At 35.8% G+C, this 26,675-nt stretch overlaps 1 protein-coding gene across 4 annotated transcripts in view; it reads right to left on the bottom strand.

The window, feature by feature from the left end:
* The window catches only part of HACE1 (HECT domain and ankyrin repeat containing E3 ubiquitin protein ligase 1), a 122,666-nt gene that overhangs the window by 72,817 nt on the left and 23,174 nt on the right, over positions 1-26,675 (bottom strand). For 2 of the 4 annotated variants that reach the window (XM_047102212.1, XM_047102214.1), the window contains exons 6-10: positions 23,749-23,880; positions 11,124-11,206; positions 2,692-2,788; positions 1,559-1,660; positions 571-677 (exon numbers count right to left, since the gene is read on the bottom strand). In XM_047102212.1, the coding sequence (XP_046958168.1) occupies positions 571-677; positions 1,559-1,660; positions 2,692-2,788; positions 11,124-11,206; positions 23,749-23,880 (521 nt within the window). Of the gene's footprint in view, positions 1-570; positions 678-1,558; positions 1,661-2,691; positions 2,789-11,123; positions 11,207-23,748; positions 23,881-26,675 lie in introns of those variants that run through there. The other 2 variants (XM_047102213.1, XM_047102215.1) reach the window with 2 other exon arrangements.

Here is a 26,675-nt window from a genome sequence, read left to right as displayed (position 1 = left end):
GCATATATAGAAATGCAAGTAATATAAAGGCATTACCTCCAAGAACATAAAAATCGGCCATTAAAACCATAGCGTCTTTTGGAAAGAATAAAGAACTGAACAGAGGGGGACAGTTTAGGGCAAACACTTTGTAAGGAATCATGAAGGTATGCTGAGACCCTGAACAGTAGCCTGTACCCAGAGTTCTATAAATTAGAGATCACGATTTGATTGCCAAACTATTTTCTTGGGGGAGGAACAACAACAACAAAAGACTCCTAAATTTCCTTGATTCTTCTTCATGTATATTTTACTTAGATGACTAACCTATCATTTTATAAAATTTTAGAAACCTATCCAAATCCAAAGTAAGTCCCTATTTTTCTTCACCTAGAGAGACTAAAATTTCCCAGTAATAGTTGATTGCTCTGGTCCGTTAAAACAAAACAATAATAAGTCAGCAAAATTTTAGAACATCTTACCACTGACAAAAACATCCAACCAAATAAACTATTCCCAGAAAAGCCTGAAAGGAGACAAAGCTGACAGATTCTGCTGCCTATTGATTTGCTTATATTTTGAAACACTTACCTAAGCAGTTTATGGCCATTTGTTGTGGCAACTTCAGCAAGGCTTGTTAGAATCTTCAGGTACTGGCTTTCACTTTGCTGAGACAAATGTTCCAGAACTTGTCGTAACTAAATTTTTTACAAATAAAAAAATGTGATTACACAATAATCCATTAAACTTTATCAAGAAAGTAAGTACCTATTAGTTTAAAAAGTATCCCAGAGCCATCTAGTTTAAATCAACTCCTTTACAGTTATTTTGCCTTACAAAAGCTAATAGAGAGATAAGATGACAAGAAATCTTTTCAAAATTACCCAGTAAAAAAGCAATAGAAAACATAAACAGAAATCACCAAGTTCATTTACAGAAACTTAATTCCAAACTTCTAAAATATAAGAGAAATTCAAACTCTGCAATTTTTCAACGAGTAAAACTATTACAAATAAACTCAATAAACTAGTGATTACTAATGATACTATGATATTCCTCCTTAGATTACTTTCCCCTACCTCTGGGGAAAATTCTAATTATTTTAAGCAAAAACCAAAGACCCAGAGGACAGAAGATTCACAGGGCTAAATATCAGCACAAAGTTTATTAGTGTATAATTCATACTTTCCTATAATGCAGACAATTTGAATTATTAAAATACTTGTAATAATAAAACTACCAAGCACATTCTAAAATGCCATATATGAGGGGCGCCTGGGTGGCGCAGTCGGTTAAGCGTCCGACTTCAGCCAGGTCACGATCTCGCGGTCCGTGAGTTCGAGCCCCGCGTCGGGCTCTGGGCTGACGGCTCAGAGCCTGGAGCCTGTTTCCGATTCTGTGTCTCCCTCTCTCTCTGCCCCTCCCCCGTTCATGCTCTGTCTCTCTCTGTCCCAAAAATAAATAAACGTTGAAAAAAAAAAATTTTTTTTAAAATAAAAAAATAAAAAAATAAAATGCCATATATGATAAGCATGAATAAGGCTTATTCTTTTACAAGCTATTAGCACAATTACATCACCATGTTTTCTCGGAGATCTTCATTCTGTGTCATTTGAATAATTGTCTGGAAAAGCCTAGGGTGATACTGAATTAATACTTCACAAGTCTCTCCATAGCCACCCTAAAAAAAAAAAAAAATAGATTTAAACTTATCTAGATTTTAAAAAAGTTCCTAAAGGAAAACTGGTTTCCTCTACATACCAGTCTGACACTGTATGTTTAGGTTTCCACACCAAGAATTTCCCAACTCTCTGTGGACACCAACTGAACGTCATACAACTTAATTCAATCCAAACACAAACTACCCAGAGTGAGCACGGGCTCCATGGGTTCGAAGCTCAGTCTCATAAGAGTGCCCCCTCCTTTAGAAGCCATTCACAAGTTCAGGCCACCTATACTTCTGACTAAACCAGCTGTAAGTCAGGATTTCTCACAAACACCTCCTCAGGTTTGATAATCTGCTATTTGCTGTTTGATAACAGCTCACAGAATTCAGGGAGACACCTTATTTAATATTACCCGTTTATTATAAAGGATACAACCCAGCAACAGCCAAATGGAAGAGATGCATAGGGTAAGGTATGTGGGAAGGGGCACAGAGGTCCCACGCGCCCTCCGGGCATGCCACCATCCCACAACTTTGATGTGTTTGCCAACCTGGATACTCCCTGAGAACCCCACTGTTTATAGGGTTTTTATGGAAGTTCCATTACATAGGCAGGATATTGGTCATTGATGACTGAACTCAATCTCCACTCCCTCTTACCTCACAGGGAATGGGATAGGACACTGCCCTATAGTCACATGGTTGGTTCCCTTGGCAACCAGCCCCCATGCTGAAGCTTTCAGAGGCTTTTAGCCACCAGCCATCTCATTCACGTACAAAAAGACATTCTTATCACCCTGGAGATTCTAGGAGCCTTAGAAGCTCTTGTGTCAGGAACTGAGATGAAGGCCAATATATATTTCTTATAATGCCATAGTTCCTATTTAAGGATCATATTCTTTTAAAAAAAAAAAAAAAGCTAAAATAAAATAGAATAAAATCAGAACAAAACAGAATAAAAATCTTTCTCATTTCAGAAAAGTAGTTTTACCAACCTCAATTTCTATTATAAAATAAAAGGCTAAGAATATACACTAACAGCATACCTGTACACATAAATCCAGAGGCGTTACTCCATTTTTATCTGACAGATATTTGGCTCCTCGTAACAGGAGAATCTGTGCTGTGTCTCTCTGACCGTGACTGTATAGAAAAAGCCATGTTAAAAAAGTAATCTTTTTAATTTAGTCTTTTTCTATGAATTATAAACAGTTAATATGAATCAACAGAGGATTAACAAGGTTTTGGGGGGTTAGAATTTTTTTTAACTTTATTTATTTTGAGAGAGACAAAGACAGCGCAAGTGGGGGAGAGGGAGAGAATGGGTGGGGAGAGAGAGAATCCCAAGTAGTCTCCATGCTGTCAGCACAGAACCCAATGCAGGGCTCAAACCCACGAAGCCTGAGCAGAAACCAAGAGTTGCTTAACCGACTGAGCCACCCAGGAGCTCTGAAGACTAATAATTTTTTTTAAACTATTTATTTTTTAATTTACATCCAAGTTAGTTAGCATATAGTGCAACAATGATTTCAGAAGTAGATGCCTTAATGCCCTTCACCCACTTAGCCCATTCTCCCTCCCACAACCCCTCCAGCAACCCTGTTTGTTCTCTATATTTAAGAGTCTCTTATGTTTTGTCCTCCTCCCTGTTTTTGTATTATTTTTGCTTCCCTTCCCTTATGTTCATCTGTTTTGTATCTTAAAGTACTCATATGAGTGAAATCATATGATACTTGTCTTTCTCTGACTAATTTTGCTTAGCATAATACCCTCTAGTTCCATCCACATAGTTGCAAATGGCAAGATTTCATTCTTTTTGATTGCCGAGTAATACTCCATTGTGTGTATATGTGTGTGTGTGTGTGTGTGTGTGTGTGTGTGTGTGTGTATACCACATCTTCTTTATTCATTCATACACTGATGAACATATGGGCTCTTTCCATAGTTTGGCTATACACTGAAAACTATAGAAAGCTTATGAAAGAAATTGAAGAAGATAAAAAAAAAACAGAAAAATATTCCATGCTTCTAGATAGGAAGAACAAATATTGTTAAAATGTCAATACTACCCAAAGCAATCTCCATATTCAATGCAATACCTATCAAAATAACACCAGCATTCTTCACAGAGCTAGAACAATCCTCAAGTTTGTATGGACCCAGAAAAGACCCCGAATAGCCAAAGCAATCTTGAAAAAGAAAACCAAAGCTGGAGGCATCACAATCCAGACTTCAAGCTATACTACAAGGCTGTAATCATCAAGAAAGTATGGTACTGGCATAAAAACAGACACTCAGATCAATGGAACAGAACAGAGAACCCAGAAGTGGACCTACAAACATATGGCCAACTAATCTTTGACAAAGCAGGAAAGAATATCCATGGAATAAAGACAGTCTCTTCAGCAAATGGTGCTAGGAAAACTGGACAGCGACATGCAGAAAAATGAACCTGCACCACTTTCTTACACCACACACAAAAATAAACTCAAAATGGATGAAAGACCTAAATGTAAGACAGGAAGCCATCAAAATCCTCCAGGAGAAAGCAGGCAAAACCTCTTCGACCTTGGCCGCAGCAACTTCTTACTCAATACATCTCTGGAGGCAAGGGAAACAAAAGCAAAAATGATCTATTGGGACCTCATCAAAATAAAAAGCTTCTGCACAGTGAAGGAAACAATCAGCAAAACTAAAAGGCAACTGACAGAACGGGAGAAGATATTTGCAAATGACATATCTGATAAAGAGTTAGCATCAAAAATCTATCAAGAACTTATGAAACTCAACACCCAAAAAGCAAATAATCCAGTGAAGAAATGGGCAAAAGACATGAATAGACACTTCTCCAAAGAAGACATCCAGATGGCCAACTGACTCATGAAAAGATGTTCAACATCACTCATCATCCAGGAAATACAAATCAAAACCACAATGAGATACCACCTCACACCTGACAGAATGGCTAACATTAACAACTCAGGCAACAACAGATGTTGGTGAGGATGAGGAGAAAGAGGATCTCTTTTGCACTGCTGGTAGGAATGCATACTGGTGCAGCCACACTGGAAAACAGTATGGAGCCTGCTTCGAATTCCGTGTGTGTGTGTGTGTGTGTGTGTGTGTGTGTGTGTGTGTGTGTGTGTGTCCCTCTCTCTCTCTCTCTCTTTCTCTCTCTCTGCCCCACCCCTCCTCACACTCTTTCCCCTCTCTCTCTCAAAAATAATAAATAAACATTAAAAAAAAATTTTTTTAATGGAGAGGATGATCTGAATTACATCCTCAACAACCTGGAAAACTTCTCCCAATGTTAAAACATACTTTTACTATATAGGTAAGAAATTCACCTATTAAATCTTAGAATTGAACTTAGGACATATTATCTACAATAAATCATAATATTCTGGGATAAACAGCTGCTACTCCGGCTTATGCTGCTTTGTTTTCTTCCAAACAATTCCCTTTGCAACTCTAACCTTCTTCCTACCACACCCTCTAAGTTTCTAGACTTCTTACCTCCAAAAAACCTTCAATATTCAAAACAAGTACATTCTATAGCACTTTAATACTTTGTAAAAAAATAAAATAAAAATAAAATAAAATGGAAAGAAGTAAGACAAAAATACAAATATCAACATAAGAGAATGGGGGAGGGGTGTGGTGGTGGTAGGGATTAATTAGCCAAAAATACTATCTAGCACTCAACCTTCATTTGTCAACCCACTCAGTTTGGCTTTTGTTGACAGCTATTCAATTTGACCTAAAATGAACAGTGCTCTTATCCACATGCTCATTCTAATTGTTCTCTTTTCTAGTAGGAGTAAAATCAGTAACCACAACTCTTTCAGCTAGGAGGAAGCTACTTTGGGGACAGCAACCACTAGACTCTAAGTCTCATTATTCAAAGAGCTAAACTGATCCTAGATACTAGGCAATAAAAAAATAAATTTACAATCCAGGGACACTAAAGTTTAAAGCTAATTTTAAGAAATTCCCAAGGAACTCATATAGTTTGGAAGAGTATCTGATCAAAGATTTTTATTTTGTAGATGGTAAGAACTATTAACTCAACCATAGGTGAAACTAGAACTTAGATCCCTGGTCGTCTATACCAGTACTCTTTCTACAGTACCATTATACTTATAAAGATATGTCATTTCCCAAAGAGAAAGGACACACAGCCTCCTCAGAAAGTTTAAAAAAAAAAAAAAGCCTACTCACCCTTTTTCACAGAATGACACTGCATTATTTATAACCAAATGGAATTAAACAACTAAAAATATTTAAATTTTAAATCTTAAAAATTTAATAGATTCCTAATATGAATCTAATAGTAGACATTATAGGTATACCACTCTCTTGATACTCTATTGTAATACTGATTATCTTGCTTAATGCAAGTATCAAGAGGGCAAAAGTGACCTAAGAGCAGTATCTAATTTATACCTGAAAACCAAGAAACCAAGTAAATCTGCAATCTCTCCAAAGGCAAAAGTAGTTATACTATTGTACATCAAGAAAAGTCTTCATCAAGCATCATTTGTCATTGAGCTGGGAGTGCTGGTCAACACAAATACTATAGCTAATATCAAATACTTTACAATTAATACTGTTGTATTCTTTGTAATACCTAAAAAGGAAAGCTAAGTGAAAAGAAACTAACTTGAACTTAACTTATTTAGGGAAGACAGTGATATCTTTGCTAAAACCCTTGTTTCTGAGAAACTCAGATGTGCAAAGCTGATCTGTTCAACTTTAATGACATTTCTTCTACAGATATTTAATATCCACATATCCAATCCTTCCAATTAAACTGTAAACTTGACAACATATTTGTTCCATAACACAGAGCATGATAGTTGGCTTATAACATGCACTCAATACATTTGTTGAATTATATTATAGTTTTTAAATTCAAGTACCATTCATTTGACAAGCATTAAATAAGGTAGTTTATTATAGAAAATAACATAAAAAAGACCGGAATCATAACTGATTTAGGATCTACTAGGTGACAAGCATGATGCTCAGTTCTTTGTACAAAGTCTGACTTAATCTTGACACTGTTATAAAATAAGTATTCATTCTAGTTTTCAGTTGAGAAAACCATTAAGTTGCTCAAGATCAACAATTACGTAACAGAGGAGAATCTGAATCAAGATCAGTTTGATTCCCAAATCCTTCATCTATATCATGCTATTCCACCAAGATGAATAAACATAGAGTTTTACCTCAAAGAGTAAACAATTCAATACTCAAGAGAATAATGTATAAGGTGCAAGGGGATTTATGTTATGAGAAAAATACGATGGAGATCACACACTATGAACAGAAGAGATCACCATCTACAAATGGAACACGGTTGAATATACGTGGTTTTTAAAAAGTCTGCAAATGATCAGTTATTTACCATATATAGCAAAATGGATAATTAGCATGAAGGAAAAAAGTACCATTACGACATTTTTACAAAACTGGAGTTATTTCTAAAACCACATTAAAATCTCACCCACGATCAAGTGATGTTTCATTTCAAAAATAAACTAAAAGAAAAAAACATGAGCTAAGTAATATACAAAATCTGCATAACCCAATTAGGATATCAAGTGCCTCACCTGTAATATTATAAGACATTAAGATTAACCTATAACAGACTGCTCAGAGTATTGCATAAAAGATTTTTCAGTTCAAATAACTGCAAAACTTGGCCCAATGAATAATTTTTCTTTGCCATTCTACTACTTTTTTTTTTAATGTTTGTTTTTGAGAGCCCGAGAGAGGCAGAGCACAAGTGGGGGAGGAGCAGAGAGAGAGAGAGAGAGAGAGAGAGAGAGAGAGTGAGAGAGTCAGACAGACAGAATCCAAAGCAGGCTACAGGCTCTGAGCTGTCAGCACAGAGCCAGATGCAGCGCTGGATGGAACTCACGAATTGCAAGGGCAAGACCTGAGCCCAAGTTGGACGCTTAACTGACTGAGCCATCCAGGCACCCCTCAACCACTTTTTTAATATTGATTGAGATCATTCTCCCTTCAAGGAAATGCCAATGCATTTTCTGGAAACCAGGAAGTTGGCAAAGATTTAAGAAGAATGGTGTAGTACTTCTACAGCACTTAGAACTGATTTTTTAAGCACTTTGAGTCTCCTAAATTTAGGCTGTTTTCAAGCAATATGATCAGAAAACTTGCCTAAGTGCATCTAGTACATATACTGCAGTAGTTTTTGGAACTGCTAATAAAACAAAGAGACTACATTTTCCAATGGTCCTTTTCTAAAAATTTACAATTTTGAGTCTTTGGGCTGTTTTATATGGCTTTGACTGTGAATTCCACTAACTGAAAGGAGATGCTTGGCAGTAGCTACAAATCTATGTTCAGAATCATACCTAAGTGCAAAATCCTCTGCTGGATGCTTTACATAAGCCATCTCATTTAATTCTCATTACAGTCCCACAAGCCAGATAGCAGCATTTCTATTTCACAAAGACAGAAGCTTCAGAGGTCAAGAAATTTCATGAAAGTTGCATAGCTTTGGGGCTGAGATTTGCAACCTGCCTCCCAAGGTTCTTTCTACTATATATCTCAATATCTTTTGAATTTAATTCAAAACAAAAAAAAATTTTCAGTAGTTGATTCTTAAATAAGACATATGATGATATATCTAGTAATACCGCTCAACCAATAAAAACTTAATTTAAGTTTAGCTTTTTAAAGATCTACAATTTGTCTATAGGGTCAACTTGTTCTATTCCCCCACATTCCTTTCCCTTTTCATTTAATCAGAGACAATACACTGGGAATAATACGTTGAATGTATACCTATATCTAGATATCACAAATAGAATTAAAAGTCTGCCTGCAAATGAACCATGTTCCGTATCTATCATCCTGCTACAATGATAAATTCATTTTCTAGTTTCAATTTCAATTAGACTTGCTTAACTATCTCTGTTCAAAGAGATCCAGTATTTGCTAGATTAAAAGTTAATGATGGGCATATAATACTAACAGAAAGTACTTCTAAAATATTCTTTTACCATACTTTTAAGTTCAGACTAACTATAAGAATATCCAAGTTCTATACAACCCTAATATACCTATATTTAACTATTATACAGGGCATTATTTATATATTTTTCAAACATGTAATTACAGCAAATCATTCATTCAAAAAACACTTACTAAGCATCTAAATGCAAAACACTGTACTACACATTGAATATAAAGCAGTGAATAAAATAAAATTCTCACTTTCATTGAGCTTCCAGTCCAGTAGGAGAGACATGCCATAAACAAAGTAAATAAATAATTACAAAATACAAAGTGGTATAAAAGAAAGGATTGTGACGCTGTGAAAGAAAATTTGGGGAGAGGCCTACTTAGACTGGTCAGGAATTGCCTTCCTAAAATGCAACAGTTAAGCTGTGACATAAAGAGTCAGCCACATAAGAAGCCTAGAGAAGAGCATTTGAGGTAAAACAAACAGCATGCAGAAAAGCTTGCTAGAAAGAGTCCCTTGCATTTGGTAAACTCAAAGAGAACCAATGTGGCAAAAGCACATTGGTCAGACCATGCAGGTCTCGTAGGCAAAGGCAGAGTATGCAACAGAGGCACTGAAAAAGTTTTAATACAGGGTTTAAACACAGAATGACAAAAGTCGATTCATTTTCTTAAAAGATCATTTTGGCTGCTGAGAAAAGGACAGGTGGGAGGGAAACAATAGAGAAAGGGAGACCAGTTAAGAGACGGCTACAGGGCTCTAGATGAGAGGTAACAACATTAACTAAGGTCACTTCTGTGAGCTGGAAAGAAGTTAAGTGATTCAGAATATATTCTGAAGGTGAAATTTATAGAACTTACTAATAAATTCCAAGTTGAGGGTGAGAGAGAGACAGACAGAAATACAAAATCACCATCTAGTTTCTGGTTTAAACAACTAGAAGGATAAGGGTTCCAATAACTGAGATGAGAAAAGGTGGATGAAAGGTTTGAAAAGGAAAATCTAAGGCTCCAGTTTGGACATTCTGACATCTGAGATTCTACAAGACTTGCAAGCGATGATGTAAATCAGGCAGGTAGCCATTCAAATCTGAAGCTTCAAAGAAAGAACTGATCTAGAGATAACTCCTAAAGATAGGATATGATTTCAGGAAACCAAACAATGACATTATTCATAAATTCAGGACACTACAGAAGGAATTGGCTTCCTAGCCAAGCAACCAAATCATAAGTATAATGCAAGAAAATGGCTGGGTTCAGACGAGATATAAAAGTCTAGAGATCCAAAAGTCCTTGTATTCTAATTCAAGGTTGTTCAATGATGATCTGAACCAGTGTAATCACAGTAACATTAGAGACCCCAAAGAGAAGCTAAACAAGAACAAAAGCAGGTCTTTTAGTCTAAAATAAACCTCCAATGAAATGATATACAACAGAAAGAAGGATAACAAAAGAGGAACCTTCTGGAGACCTTTATATCTGAATTTAAGAGCCTAAATAAGTAACACAATTCATATAATCCAAACCAAAGACAAGAAATACTAGCATACTGTAAACTGCTTCTAATTGCAAACTACATTTACGTAACATTATGCATATATGTGGGGGGGGGTTATGGAGTGGAATGTATGTATAACTTTTATATTGTTAGCTCCTTAAGGACTGAGGTTTATTACTGTATCACTAATCCCCATAATATATGGCACACAGTGAGTGGTTAAGTCAATGTTTTCTCATTACATGAATGAACCAACAATCAAAATGTATGCTCCAAGAAAATGAACCAACACAGAAGTGCAAAAATAACTTAATGCATAACTTAATACCTAACAAGACAAATTCAAAGATTTTTTTAAAAGTTACAAATGCAAGGGGCATCTGGGTGGCTCAGTCAGTTAAGCGTCCAACTTCGGCTCAGGTCATGATCTCACAGTCCGTGAGTTCAAGCCCCACATCGGGCTCTGTGCTGACAGCTCAGAGCCTGGAGCCTGCTTTGGATTCTGTGTCTCCTTCTCTCTCTGTCCTTTCCCTGCTCACATTCTGCCTCTGTCTTTCTCTCTCAAAAATAAAGAAACACTAAAAACATTTTAAAAAATATATTTGCAAAAGTTACAAATCCAAAGAAAACAAAGACACGGCTCTGGTCCAAGACATACTTTAATAGCTTATGCCTTTGGAACTGACCTAGTACTTAATAAGGCAAACTTTGGAAATCACTGGATTTTAAACATGTCTTTTTTCATTACCTACTAAGTAATTAGTTTAAAATTTAAATAATCAAGTAAATCAAAAGCTCCCACCTATAACATATAAAAACACTGGCAATACAGTAGAAAAACTTTTCCTTACACAGTTAAGGGAGTGCAGTATTTGTGGGAAAACAAGAGAGGTTTAGAAAGTGTACAGAAATGCCTGTGTTTGGAAACATAACAGATACACAACATTCTTTAATGCGAGCATCTGAAAATATAAAATATCATACCTGCAGGCAAAGTACAATGGAGTGGCTCCAGATACATTTGGCCTGTTAATATCAGCACCACTGTCTAGCAAGCACTGCACTGTCTGAGGGGGAAAAGAACAATTAAAAGTAAATACAGAGAAAGACACAATTATCACAGTTTAAATAGATATACGGAATTCTCTTGCCCCAACGTGAAATTTTAAAGCTGAACAAGTAGGAACATGACAATTACGATGGCTGAACAGCTTCTACTTTTTGGTTAGCTCTCCTGAGACTCTCAGGCACTAAACAATATATGTGGAATTATAATGTAACATAACTTGTGTTAACCTGGGAAGGCTCTAGAAAATCACTGAAGCATGGAGTTATCAAGGACTTGAAAAATGGCTACAACAACTGAGAAACTGAAATTTTATTTTACTATAATTAACAAGTTTAAATAGCCACATATGGCTAGCAAATTGGACAGCACTGCTCTAGATATTTGAAATCAAACACCAGAATTTCTTGGGGTGCCTGGGTGGCTCAGCCGATTAAGCATCTGACTCTTGGTTTCAGTTCAGGTCATGATGTCACAGTTTTGTGAGTTCAAACCCACATCAGGCTCCGTGCTGGCAGTGCAGAGCCTGCTTGAGATTCTCTGTCTCCCTTGCTCTCTGCCCCTCCCTCACTCACTCTGTCTCTCTCTAAAATAAATAAATAAACTTAAAAAAAAAAAAAAACTACACAATTTCTTGCCTCTAAAAGCCAAAAATAAGTACCAAAGCTATACCTTTCTTAAAATCAAACATAGTTATTAAACATAAATATTAAAGTACAAAATGTTAAAAAACTACAAAGTCCTTTTGCTATTAACAGGAACCAATACTGACTCAGTTTCTTTGATAGTCTCATTCATCCATACTCTGTCTCCTAAGCTCTACTTCTGCAATTATCTGAGTCAAACTAAGAAAATCAAGTTAATATAAAATCTTAAAAATACATATCAGTAATTAGAGAGAGAAAGAGGCTCGCCTGAAACCCTTAAAAAAAAAAAGAATTTCTTCTGGTTTATTCCTTTAATCCTCATTTGAGTTTCTCCTGTAAAAAGGAAGAAAACATGTAAAACTCCAAAAGTTTTTGGAATTACACTGTTTAGTATTACTTCTGGATTGAACACTCATGTTCATTTTTGCTGCTCTAAAACCTAGCACAAGGTCAGCAAAATAATAAGACTATAAACCCACAAGGAAGAACAGGAAAGAACACAACAGCATACTAGATAAGTCTGTAAGTTCTGGGAAAATGGCAAGCAAGTGGAGGAAAAGTAGCTGATTTAGCAGATCAAAGACAGCTGAAGTCGAAGTGCCTATAAATGTGGATTTCAACAAACCACCAAATTCTCACTATAGAACACAGAAAATACAGGAATTGGAAGTACCAAGTACCTTGGATGATGGGGATAGTTACAAAAATTTCTAAATAGGAAGAGCAGTTGAAAGCCTATAAAAGAAAATAATTGGTGGGGTGCCTGGGTGGCTCAGTGGGTTAGGCATCCAACTCGGTTTTGGCTCAGGTTATGATTTCATAGGTTGTGAGTTGAAGCCCCACAATGGGCTCCAAGCTGACAGCACACAGCCTGCTTGGGATTCTCTCTCTCTCTCTCTCTCTCTCTCTCTCTCTCTCTCTCTCTCTCTCTCCCCCCCCCGCCCCTCCTCCATTCATGTTCTTTCTCTTTCTCAAAATAAATAAATTTTAAAAAATAGTAATAATAAAAAACAGTTGAACTTTACCCCAGGACCTTTCCTCCCCATGCCGTAGAGTTAGACACTATCCCTCCCTATACTATCTCAAAGTAGGAAGGTTTATTCTCTGGGCAAAGTAAAATGGGAGGCTCTAGACTGCAGGCAGGATATACAGGTAAAGCAGAGATAAGGAGCCATGATGAAAACAATTCAGTGAAAACTTCCAACCCCCATATTCCAGTAGGCTCCCAAAAATCCAGTAGCCAGGCTTAAAACCTCAAAGGGCAGAGATTGTAAGTTTCCTCTCTAAAGACTGGCACCACTACAAATAAGGCATTACAGAGTGTCTATGAAATATCTCAGTTGTTCCCTAGGGAACATTCAGAAATGCTGATTTTTTTTTTTTTTTTAATGACTGGAGAAGAAAGAGTACAAATGGCAGCTTGTAGGTAGAGGTCAGGGATATGTCTAGACATCCTAAATCTACAGACAGCCTCCATAACAAAGGAAGTTCAGGCCCCAAATAACAATAGCGGCAAAACTGAGAAACCATAGCATACCGTGAGGCCAGCCAACAAAACCCAGCCCATGTATACAATGCTTCCAGACAATATTTTAGTGCCTCACCGCTATACACAAATGGATAGACAATATTTAAGAGACAATTAACCTGATGGCTAACTAAAAGTAGGTCTCTAGCTTGAAAAACAAAAATTAAAACAAACAGAAATAGGAAGTAAAAAATATAAAGATAATACAGGGAACCAAAGAAAAAATAAAAATCAGGTAAGATATTACCCTCAAACAGAAAGGATATTATATCCATGGGATAAAACAAGATACTGAAAAAAAATATTCAGAGAATAAGAAATCAAAAATATGATGGAAGAAGCAAAAATTCAATAGAAGTTAAACAGTTTTTTTTTTTTAATTTTTTTTCAACGTTTATTTATTTTTGGGACAGAGAGAGACAGAGCATGAACGGGGGAGGGGCAGAGAGGGAGATACAGAATCGGAAACAGGCTCCAGGCTCTGAGCCATCAGCCCAGAGCCCGACGCGGGGCTCGAACTCACGGACCGCGAGATCGTGACCTGGCTGAAGTCGGACGCTTAACCGACTGCGCCACCCAGGCGCCCCTAAACAGTTTTTTTAAAGTGTATTGTTATTTATTTATTTAAGTAATCTCTACACTCACTGTGGGGCTCAAATTCACAACCCCTCCCCCGCCCCACCCTCGAGATCAAGAGTTACAGGCTCCTCTGACAGAGCCAGCCAGGCGCCCTAAGAATTCAAGAGAAGTTTAGAAAGACAATGTTGAAAAACTCTACAAGAAAGAAAGTAAAACAAAAAGACAAAGAAAATGGGAAGAATGGGAAATTGGTAGATCAATCCCGGGAGACACTGTGAAAATCCAGAATAAAGACAACGAGGAACCAAAAGGAAGTAATCAAGAAATAATATCGAAAACTTTCCAGAACTGAAAGACCTGCAGTGCCAGACTGAAAAGGCACACCAAGTGTCTGACATAATAAATTAAGACTTTCAACAAGGTACATCAAAGTGAAATTGCAGAATACTAGGGATGTACGATTCCAGAGATAAACAGAAATCAGATTAGCGCTAAACTTCTCAACCGCAACACTGGAATTTAAAACATGAAATGCCTTCAAAAAAGTAAAGTAAATAACTTCCAATGTAGAATCCTACAACCAACCACACTACCACTCAAATACATGGTTTTAAATAAAAAATATGCTGAGCTATGTAAGATTTGAGGGAAAAAATTCCCTCCAATGCACCTTTTCCAAGAAGCTACTGGAGGATATCCTCCTCTAAAACGAAGGAACACATCAAAGTAGAAGATGCGAAATCTAGACTATTTGGGATTGAACATAAATAAGAGAGACTAAGAAATTCCCAAGTTAAAAAAAAAAAAATGGAAGTGATAATTAATGAATTTGTCTTTGTTGAAAACAGTACTAAGATATTTTGTAGGAGCATACAGGAAGAATTACTGATTTATAAAAAGAAAAATTAAACAAGGCCAATTATTAACTTTAATAAAAGTAGTCACCCTAGATAGAAAATGTTATTACAATTCATTACTTGACTCAGCAGTAAACAATATTTACCTAACTATATATACAACTAGTCTTATCTAGCCAAAATGTACAATATAATTTTAGAAATGGGGGAAGAAGGCATGGGAAGAGGATTTAAATGAGTTAAATCCTCACTCAACCAGGACAAGAAATGATTCAGTGTTACCTAAAAGTTGAGAAAGAGCAATAGAAGCATATTGTTTGAAAACAGATACCAGAGGAAAATCTAAGAGTTGAAAATTGCTGCCTGGTGATCATGGCTTCACAAAAAATGGTGGTTCAAGGGACTATCATTTTTACTGCAAAGATTTTGATAAAAATATTTTAAGATAACAGTACTCACGAGGGCACCTTGGTGGCTCAGTTGGTTAAGTGTCCGACTTAGGCTCAGGTCATGATCTCAGGGCTCATGGGTTCCAGCCCTGTATTGGGCTCTGTGCTGACTGCTCGGAGTCTGGAGCCTGCTTTGGATTCTGTGTCTCCCTCTCCCTCTGCCCTCCCCCACTCACACTCTGTCTCTCTCTGTCTCTCAAAAATAAATAAACATTAAAAAAAGAAAAGAAAAAGAGGGTTGCCTGGGTGGCTCAGTCAGTTAAGCAATCGACTTTAGTTCACGTCATGATCACACAGTTCTTGAGTTCGAGCCCTGCATTGGGCTCTGTGCTAACAGCTCAGAGCCTGGAACCTGCTTTGGATTCTGTGTTTCCCTCTCTGTCCCTCCCCTGTTAGCACTCTCTCTCTCAAAAATAAATAAACAAACATTTAAAGATTTTTTTTAATTTAATAAAAATAAAAATTAAAACAAAGATATCAAGTACTGCTACTTTATTTACTTCTATCCCAAGAGGAATAGAAACACTGTTACATAAGACTTTATCATCAGCTATATAATTCCTTTAAACTAAGGACAAGTAGTCAAGCACAACTTTCAAATATAAGAAAAATAAGCATTTAGGTCAGTATTTTATAAGACAAAACCTATTTAAGCCTTTTGATTATGACTTTCTCCTTTCTGAGCTTTGACCTAGAAGCTGCATCTGCATGGCCCAAAAGAAGAATGAGACAGACAACAGCAATAATGTTCATTAACTGTTACAGCAATTAGACACAAGCCACAATTCAAAAGGCTCAAGAGAGATGAAAGCAAATTTATTGAAAATATATACTAATATGCAATTAAAACCAAGCAATCCAGATAGAAGCAGAAATTATTAATAAAACATATTATACATTCACAAAAATTATACAGTTTGAAATGTTTAAAATGTAAAACATATAATATAATATTTTAAGTAACCTTAACATGTGCCTGGAAACTGTGCTAATAAATTTAATACATCCTGTGAGGAAACAGATATTCTTTCTACTTTTAAAGTAGAAAACTGAGTCTCACAGAAGTCAAGTAATGTGTACCCCAACATACAAATAAACAGGGATGCAGGGATTAAACCTAAGCCTGTATTCATAACCACTATGCTACCTACCAAAAAGTAGGAATTCTAATTTTTCTGAATTCAGACTACTAAATAGTATTATGGCTAACTGGCATACTTTCACAAACTGCATTAATTCTACCAATTCCCCACTAAATAACTACTTGAGAGTCAAACTTAAGTGCCTAGACAGCTGTTTGTGTTCAGTTTTAAAATAATACATTTTAAATCATATACTTTTTACAGTACTTCTGTGTCTATACTGTAGAACTTAAGAGCACAAAAACAATTTAGCCATTAGACTAACATATTCCTCTCTACTGTTCTCTTCAACAATGTGATGAGACAAACTAGGCAAATCATAGCAAGAAAGCATGACTTATAATATGAACTATCATATGTTCCTATCACATCCTCACTTATAGGAAATATCTGATGAAGACATGAAAAATTATTTCTGTTCTTAAGAAAAGATCAAGAAAGTAAAAATAGCTCATTCTAGCATTTTCTTTTCCATTTGTAAATCTTTCTGCTTTTCTAACAAAATTATCATCAAAATATGTACCTACTAAAAGAAACATGTATTTTTAAAAAGCTTTCAACAGTTCCACTTGTACCTAGAATGTTGCCTGAAGACAAATAAGGAGAAAAAAACAGTTCCTTTAGAGTAAGGATAAATAGTATATAAAAGGATTTGAATGTGAAGAATGAAAACTGCCTCTGCCTCGTAGCACTGAAATGACTGAAAAGTCATGAATCTTTAGGATTAAAAAAACGGGTTTGTATACAGACTGCTTTTTGTAAAAGCTCTGAAACAGGAGGAGAAAGGATAATTTAGAATTCAATCACCAGTTAAATGGAAGAGGAGGAGGAGCAAGAAAGTCACAGATAACCTAAATCACAGTTTTTAAAAAATATTTTCAGTCTATGTAGAACTACTTGTATGTATACAAAGGGCAAAATAACTTTGAAACTAGTAAAACTCAGGTGGAGGAAACTCTGCGTGTTTATTAAACTAAAATAAATACATGAAAGCTCTCTACTAGAGGACTTTAAATTATACAGAAGCATAAGGAAAAACATAATTGAAGAAAATAATTCTAGATTTAACAACTAAAATCCCTAACAGGTCTCAAAACCAGAGATTTTCACCAGTAGAAACAAATTAAACCCGAACTTTTATAAGAATCAGCACTATGTACAACACTTAAAGGCACAAAATTTTAAAGTGACAAACATTCAGAAATGGAAAGAAAATGGCAGGAAAAAACTGGCTGAAATAGTACTGTGTTTGTCTTGTCCATTCCATCTTTTAAAAAAAAAAAAATCCAATGTCTATTATGTACTAGAGACGACTCTAGATGCTGGAGTTACAGCAATGAACAAAAATCTTTGCCCGCATGAAGTTTATGTTCTAGCAGAAAAGGAAGACCAAGAGACAAAACAAATAAAATATGTACTGTGCTAGACAGTAACTAGTGATATGCAGAAAAATTAACAAGATTCTCTACGAGAGATTTGGAGTCAATGTGCTTTAGCAAATTCCTCACACCTGTACCCCTATATACAAATACTTCTGTAAAAACTGCATTGTGTCTATTGTATTGTGACTATAAACCATGAAGTTCAAAAAAGACCTGTGGTTTACAACAGTCCTAAGTTCTTCTGTTTTCAAAATTTTGTGACTTCTCATTTACTTGAAAAAAATTAAGCTCAGCAGCTTACAGTATAAAATGCAGACATATAAAAGCATACCAACATAAATATCCTGAATGATAACTGGTTGTCTACATTTTCCAATTTAACATAATACATAATTTTAAGAATGACACTGAACTGAAATCATTTTATTTGCCTAACACAGATCATCAAAATATGCTTTTAAAATAATCAAAACTTTAGGGGCTCCTGGGTGGCTCGTTGGTTGTGTCTAACTGTAGCTCAGGTCATGATTTCACAGCTTATGAGTCTGAGCCCTGTATCAGACTCTCTGCTGTCAGGGCAGAGCCCACTTTGGATCCTCTGTCTCCCTCTTACTCTGCCCCTCCCTCACTTGCTCTCAAAAATAAAAGAACATTAAAAAATAATAAAAACAATAATCAAAACTTCAAATTCCCTGTCCAACACCCCCTCCCCCCGCAAACAAAACAAAACAATTCTCCTATTCCTAGATAATCTACAATGGGGGGTCCTTCCTCCTTACAGTATAAGAAAGTGCTGGGAAGGAATGTTGAAAAAAAAAAGCACTTCGGGGATTTTCATATGGCTTAAAGAAATTCTTGAAAAGAAACAACACATCTTCAACAGACTGTTCATGACCTTTCAAGTGATACAACAATATTCTAAGTGGAAAACTAATGTGCAAAAGCTAATGTTTGGGTCAATCTCAAAAGTCATTTAATTGAAGGCAGTGACTAACCAAGACCACCTGTGCCCAATACACTGATAAATTACAAAGCAAGAAATCCAAGGCAGCTCTACTTTATCAATGTCAACTCTCTAAACAACACTGATCAAAGTAAAAAGAAACAGATATTCAATATTAAAACTACAAGTAAAAATCTGAGTTATGGTATCATTACTACCTAAAAGAAGACCAAACAACAACAAAAAAGCATCTTTATCTTTTATTAAAAATAATTCTGATGACATGACTTGACAGCAATGTACAAATAACTTACGCACCAAGAAAAAATGGCCAACTCACTAATCAATGACTGGTTTATATAGGTTTTCTATAGAAAACTGTCCACCTAAACCTATCAAAACTTTGAAGTCATATGAAAACATCTAGTAAACATCTAGTAAAACTCATTATTTTCCAGTTGTGTTGAAAATCACAGTAACAGAACTTTCTATTATTTGCTCACATTTCCCAGAAGTGATTAAAGGAGAATTCTAACATTAGAATAGATAAAATTACTCTGAACCCAAAAATACAATCCAAAATGTTAATCTATCTACCTTTGTGCCTCAAGGCTGAACCCAACAAATGTTTTTGTAAAAGCTTTCAATTAAGTTTGCATGGCTGTCCTGTAATTCTCTAGATGAAAAGCTTGGAAGCTGACTGAAAGGTATCAACAGAGCGGACTGAAAGTAGGCAAACATTGTTCCTTAACAAGCTTACAATTTCAGTAAAACATGCAGTCAGTTCTATCAAAGATAGTCTATAATGTCAGTGTCAAACAATGTTTTTAAGTTTCAAGGGCTTAAATCTACTCTAAGCAGGGTTCAACTATCATTTTATATTGTCAAGCTTCATATTTAGCTATATAAATTTAGGAGTATAAAGTTAAAAATAAAAATTAAGTGAAGTGAAATTAGTCCATAAACTAATCCTGCTGTATACTCTAATTTATATAAATTGAGATTAAACCATTTGACAATTTCCTAGGGCTTCTAAATCCAAGTTATTCTAGGAAACCAGTAATCAACCTTTTGTGGCAATTTAACACATTAATACATCTTAAAAAACTAATGACGAAGAGAAAAAGTATCAAAAAGTAAGTTCCATTTATGGCCAAAAAAAATTGGTGTCAATTATATCTATGTAGAATAATATTATGTTTTATTATACTTTCTAAAACTGAGATTAAAAATCAAACACACTGGTCCTAGCTTACCATACAAGAGTAAATGAATTAAGGGTTCAGAGAATGTTTTCTACCTTTCCTTGCAGAATCACATCATCCATATTAATAATGATAGTAAAAATAAACAATAAATGTAATAACAATACCAATTCTATTATCGCTCTGAAATGTCTTCAAAGTGTTGACAACAATTTACTAATTACATAATCGGTAAACAGAATACACCTTAGGAGATAGATAAGGGCAAGGGAAGAAAAAGTTGCCAAAGACTATATACTAGGCCAGCTGAATAACCAAACTCTGAAGTGATTTTTAAAATCAATATCCCAGGGCGCCTGGGTGGCTCAGTGGGTTAAGCGTCCGACTTCAGCTCAGGTCGTGATCTCGCGGTCCATGAGTTCGAGCCCCACGTCAGGCTCTGTGCTGACAGCTCAGAGCCTGGAGCCTGTTTCAGATTCTGTGTCTCCCTCTCTCTGACCCTCCCCCGTTCATGCTCCGTCTCTGTCTCAAAAATAAATAAACGTTAAAAAAAATAAAAGGCAATGATGGAAGAACTGTAGAGGTGAGGGAGCTGACCTCTGCTAGCCGCCATCTTTAAAAAAAAATAAAAAATAAAATAAAATCAATATCCCAAGACAAACCATACAACTAATAACAGCTGACCTAAGGAAAGTTATAGAAAATTAAAATACTAAGGAGTTATTATGATCATTTCTTTCACCTGATCATTTCTAAATCAGAACAGAAGTAGTTTAAAATCATAGTGCTACTCTGTTGCAAGAAAAAAATGGTCAGACTGCAAGCAAGCCACTTTCTTTCAGTAAGATGCTGACACCTTTATCTTGATTTACCACTACCGAAACCAATGCATCTATATGAAATCATGGCAAAGATTATTCAATTTCTTAGTTAAAACAAAAATGAATCTTTCTTCCAAATCTTTTGTCTTTTAAAAAAATAATGCATATCTGAACAGCACTTCTTGTCATCAAAGCAAGAATGCAGTATTCAATTACAAATTCTACAAAGCTTTAGAGTTCTTAACCAGTTGATCAGGATCTTTCCATGCACTCCTGAGATTTACCCTAAAATGGAGTGAGAAAGTAAATTTCAGAGGATTAGCATATCTGCCTCTTTAATTTGAAAAGTGCTAATATCTTTTAAAAATAATTTTAAATGGAGCTTTCGCCCTTTAAAGTTTTCTATTTTATTCTGTAAAATATATATAAACAATATGTAAGTTTTTAAGTTTAAATATAAATCCTGAAACCTACATGCACTGTTATATGTCTACATGGAACCAAGTTTTGAAGATCTTTTAATAAATTTATGCATGAACTGGCTACTTGGAGACAATAAAAAGGCCATTTTTTTCTTGCTGCTAAAGTAAGTCACTAGGATACCTGACAAAGCATTTTAGACTCAGTGTTCAACTTAGGGAAAAATATACAAAGAGTTAAAAAAAAATCAATAATCCCTACCCTGTAATAATCATATCATATGCTCATCCACTGAGATTTGAACATGTCCCAGAAATATGTAAGTAATTATGAGACACAGGTAATATTAGCACAACTACCAACAAAGATTTTTAGAGGTATATTTCAGCCTGGAAGCTAAGAGATAGACTAATTTTTCAAGATTCTTTCTTGCCCTAATTGAAGAATTAAAGATGCATACAATGATTCACAAAATAGTCAGTGCTAAACATACTTTCTCTGTTCATGATCTTTGCAGATAATTATAATTGACCAACTATGACAGAATGGAATCTCACTCACCAATACAATCAACCACAAATCAACATGGCTTTTGTACCCTTCCTCCTCTATATCTGCAAAATCTCACTCTGTGAAACTCATCATTGTAGTGAAGTCAGGCCCCCTATAAATCTTCTGAGAATATAATTCTTCAAAGGCATTTGACTATGAGGAATTCTCCCTTCCTTCACCACACCTGCTTTAGGTTGTAAACCATATGGAGTATATTATACTTATACTAACTATTCTTCAATAACTTCAGAAGGCAATTCTAAATTTTTAATGCAGCCTGTAATACACATGTTTTGAAATAAGATTTTCTTAGTAATTCTTATTTCTTCACTGGCTCAAGGCAAGTAAAACTGGGTTTTGTAGATCTCTTCTGATCTGAATTCCAGTGTTTTATACAAAAGTTATGGGCAACAGGTAGGGTTTATAATCTTAGTAAATGACACTCCAATCTGTTATAACAGAGAATGTTTGTATTAAAGTGGGTGCTTTTCTGTCCTATGACAGCTGCCAGCAGGACCCCTTCTCTAATACACAACAGTTCTTTAAAAACCTGGGCCATGCCACCACATTAGAGCATTTCAGATCATTTTTTTTTTTCACACAGAATGCTTTTTCAATGAATAGTACTGACTCTCAGAAAGTAAAAACTAATGAGAAGGAAACACTGGGTCAGTTTTCAGATGATGAAAGACCAAAAAAATAAAATAAAAATGAACAATTGGTGTCCAGAAGAAATTCCAGTAAAGAAAACAAAAATCCTATATCCCTCCTTTTATCCAATTCTTATAAAACACAGCAGTGTCACACTCGGCCTATCTTAAAGAAGTGCAATATTCTGTGAATTATAGTCATACATAAAGCCTCTAAACACAAAGGATCCAACATCCTGAACCCAAATTAAGGAAAAGTATTTGCAGAGATGAAAATCCAGATTCCAGTAGGAATTCTCCCAACATAAAGACTCAGAGAGAGTATGTACAAAATAATAAACACACTAATTTCTGTATCTTTGCAGTTACTGGTGATTTTTTTTTTTTGGCTGGTTTTTGCTGTTGTTATTGTTGTAGTTAACAAGTAAATAAGTAACACTGTATTATCAATAATGTTAAATATGAAAAAAAAACTCAAAAGTAACCAGGATAGAAAATTATAGCAAAGCAAATATTAAAATCTTAAGCTAACAATTTTTACATAGGCAGCAGTTCTCCTAATGAAAGAGAAAACTATTAGCAAATTTTTTTTTATTTTTTTAATGATTTTTTTTAATATTTATTTATTTTTCAAGAGAGAGAAAAAGAGAGTGCAAGTGGGGGAGGGACCACAAAGCGGGAGACAGAGGATCTCAAGTGGGCTCTGCGCTGACAGCAGCAAGCCTGATGTGGGGCTCAAACTCATGAACTGCAAGATCATGACCTGAGCCAAAGTTGCACACTCAACCAACTAAGCCACCAAGGCACCCCAACTATTAGCAATTTATAAAGCTAAAGGGTTTGTACATGGGAGTAACAGGAAAGTACTGACATTAAACAAATACATGATTTTAGAACTCTAAGAAAGAATGAAAACCATCACTCTAGTCTTGCAGCATATTTCAAGACAGCAGAAAAATATGATAATCCAAGCTGAACTATTTAAGTAATGTCAGTGTTCACTTTCTTACTATCTAATCCCAGTAACTGGGGCTTAATGGTAAAAAATAAAATATGAAAAAGTTATGTAATAAGACTGAGAATAAGAACATTATTACTTAAAATTACATGCGAACATACACTTAAAATTTTAGTGAAAATCTATGAAGCAGAAATAAATTTGAAATCCAAATATTTTAAACAGATTTAAAAGCACTGTTTTCTATTCCTTTTATACACAAAGAATATATTAATCATAAGTCCATATAATGCATAAGATTTTGCTATGGTGCTTCATGTTCCCAATTATGCACAGTGAAAAACTTTTCATAAATTCAAAGTTTTCAAAAATAAATACATGCAATTTAAAGTCCTCAGGGATGAATTTACCGTCTTGTGACCATTCTGGCAGGCCACATGCAGTGCTGTCTGCCCCATCGCATCCTCAACATCGACGTCACTGACGTGTTGTACAAGGTCATGGAGTAGTTCTGTCCGCCCATTCACAGCCAGCCAGTGTATCTGTGCAGCCATGGAGTTACTTAACATTTGTGCAAGGAGTGTTTCATATAAAACCAGCAGATAAATAATGCTATTACATCTCAAATGTGAGCATGATACACACACTAAAGATTAAATTAAAATGAAAGCCCCTACATTTTCCTATATTTTTATATGGGGAAAAACTATGCATCCAGATGTAGGTTACACACCATGTACTTTATGTACTTCAAAATCAAGCATTCCATAGATCAAAATAGTTAAGTGTCCTAGACTTAGGATCATCAAATACTCTGCTTCCTGGATGATCCTGGACTCTATGCATAGCTTGTCTCTAAAGAAAAGGTACTGGATACTTTTCCTTCCCCAGAAGCAAACATGAGTAAAAAAGTAATTAACACAGTAGGCACCATATTCTTTACCTCATGTCTTTTACAAGTAATGCATGTAACATACATAAATAATAATATATACAGAAGATAAAACACCTATAAATCTACCACTCAAAGATAATCAATATTAAAACTTTGGACTATGCCATCCATGCATTTTTTTAATGTTTTATTTATTTGGTGGTGGGGGGGAGACAGCGGTTCCCAAGTGGGCCCCATGCTGACAGCAGTGAGCCCAATGTGGGGCTGGAACTCACAAACCATGAGATCATGACCTAAGCCAAAGTCGGATGCCCAACCAACTAAACCACCCAGGCGCCCCAATCCATGCATTTTTCAAATGACTTTTTTCCATTAAAAAAATGTATCATGAAACTTGTTTTAAGATGGCAGCTTGAACATATGCATCAACTTCTATTTCTTCCCCAAACTCCATTGAAATGACAATAAAGAGTACTTTTTCTTAAAAGATAGATCTTTATCTTAAGATAAAAAAGAGACTAAATAGCAACAAGTTTTGGAAGCTAAAAGCTTTTGTCAGAGTTATCAGAACAAAAAGCTGAATCCTAAACCAGCAGTAGAGAAAGCCAAGAAGGTGATTCAGATCACTGAAATCCCAAAAGGCTCAAAATCAGTAGTAAGCACTTTGCATCTCTTGAAATCTGTATTAGCAGACCTAAATAAGATTTAGACCCTTAAATTACCATCCCTCCTGAACTCTTCAAGGCCAATAACTGCCCCTCCCCATCTGAGAGAACACAAGAGGCATGAAAACAGTCTCTACATAAGAGAGACACCAGGCACAATGAAGCAAGAATATCATACTGAAAATGGGAGATGAAGTGCAAGTTTACACACACTGAATACTGAAATCCCAAAGCATTTTCCTCTACCCAGCATCCAGAATGCTAACTAACATCCTCCTGGAAACTGTTAGAGCTTTCTCTGAGGAATCTGACCAACTTGAGAGTAAATGCCTAAAGAAATTGACAGCAGAAAGAATCCTAAAGGCAAATGCCCAAGCATATCACCCTACACTGAAGTCCACAGTGAATAAACCTCCTTCATTTAAACAGAGGTTTCGGGGCACCTGGGTGGCTCAGTCGGTTAAGTGTCCGACTTCCGCTCAGGTCATGATCTCGCAGTTCACGGGTTCAGGCCCCACGTCAGGCTCTGTGCCGACAGCTCAGAGCCTGGAGCCTGCTTCAGATTCTGTCTCCCTCTCTCTGTGCCCCTCACCCACTCACACTATCTCTCTCTCTCAAAAATAAACATTAAAAAAAAAAATTTAAAAAAATAAATAAATAAATAAACAGAGGTTTCAAAGAGCTTTTCCCAGTTCCACCAAATATTTGACAAATGCATCTAGTCTGAAAGACAAAATACTAAATAAATAAATAAATAGCAAGAGAAAAAAAGGAACCATGGATATTGAAGGAAAAACTGCAAAAGAAAAAGTTATATTTAATACTCTCAGAGAGAGAAATATTGACTGCACCCTTTAAACAAGAACAGGGTACTGTTTTTTGTTTTTTTTGTTTGTTTGTTTGTTTTTTTTCAACGTTTATTTATTTTTGCGACAGAGAGAGACAGAGCATGAACGGGGGAGGGGCAGAGAGAGAGGGAGACACAGAATCGGAAACAGGCTCCAGGCTCTGAGCCATCAGCCCAGAGCCCGACACGGGGCTCGAACTCACGGAGCGCAAGATCGTGACCTGGCTGAAGTCGGACGCTTAACCGACTGCACCACCCAGGCGCCCCATGGGGTACTGTTTTTTTAAAAAGGACAATGCAATTGGGGCGCCTGGGTGGTTCAGTCAGTTAAGCGTCTGACTTCTGCTCAGGTCATGACCTCACAGTTCGTGGGTTCGAGCCCCGCATCGGGCTCTGTGCTGGCAGCTCAGAGCCTAGAGCCTGCTTCAGATTCTGTGTCTCCCTCTCTCTCATTCCCAATCACACTCTCTCTGTCTCTCTCTCTCAAAAACAAATAAAACACTAAAAAAAGATGTCGAAAGATATAGGTTGACATGTCAAAAGATATAGATAGCAAAATTACCCAAAAAATACAAAAATACCAATTCAAAGGGATACATGCACCCTGATGTTTATAGCAGCATTATCTATAATAGCCAAATTATGGAAACAGCCCAAGTGTCCATCAACTGATGAATGGATAAACATGTGGGGTGTGTGTATGTGTGTGTGTGTATCTACAATGGAATATTACTGAGCAATAAAAAAGAAAATCTTGCCATTTGCAACAATGTGGATGGAGCTAAAGAATATTATGCTAAGCAATATAAGTCAGAGGAAGACAATTAGCATGATTTCACTCCTATGTGGATTTAAGAAACAAAACAAGCAAAGGGAAAAAACAGAACCAAGAAACAGACTTTTTTTTTTTAATTTTTTTTTTAACGTTTA

Source organism: Lynx rufus, unplaced genomic scaffold, assembly GCF_022079265.1.
Source record: "Lynx rufus isolate CCGP_SWC_20201006 ecotype Redwood Valley unplaced genomic scaffold, mLynRuf1.p SCAF_6, whole genome shotgun sequence".
NCBI classification, from domain to species: Eukaryota; Metazoa; Chordata; class Mammalia; order Carnivora; family Felidae; genus Lynx; species Lynx rufus.
Note: the sequence above shows the minus strand (reverse complement) of the source record. Positions and strands in the feature narration are given on the sequence as shown.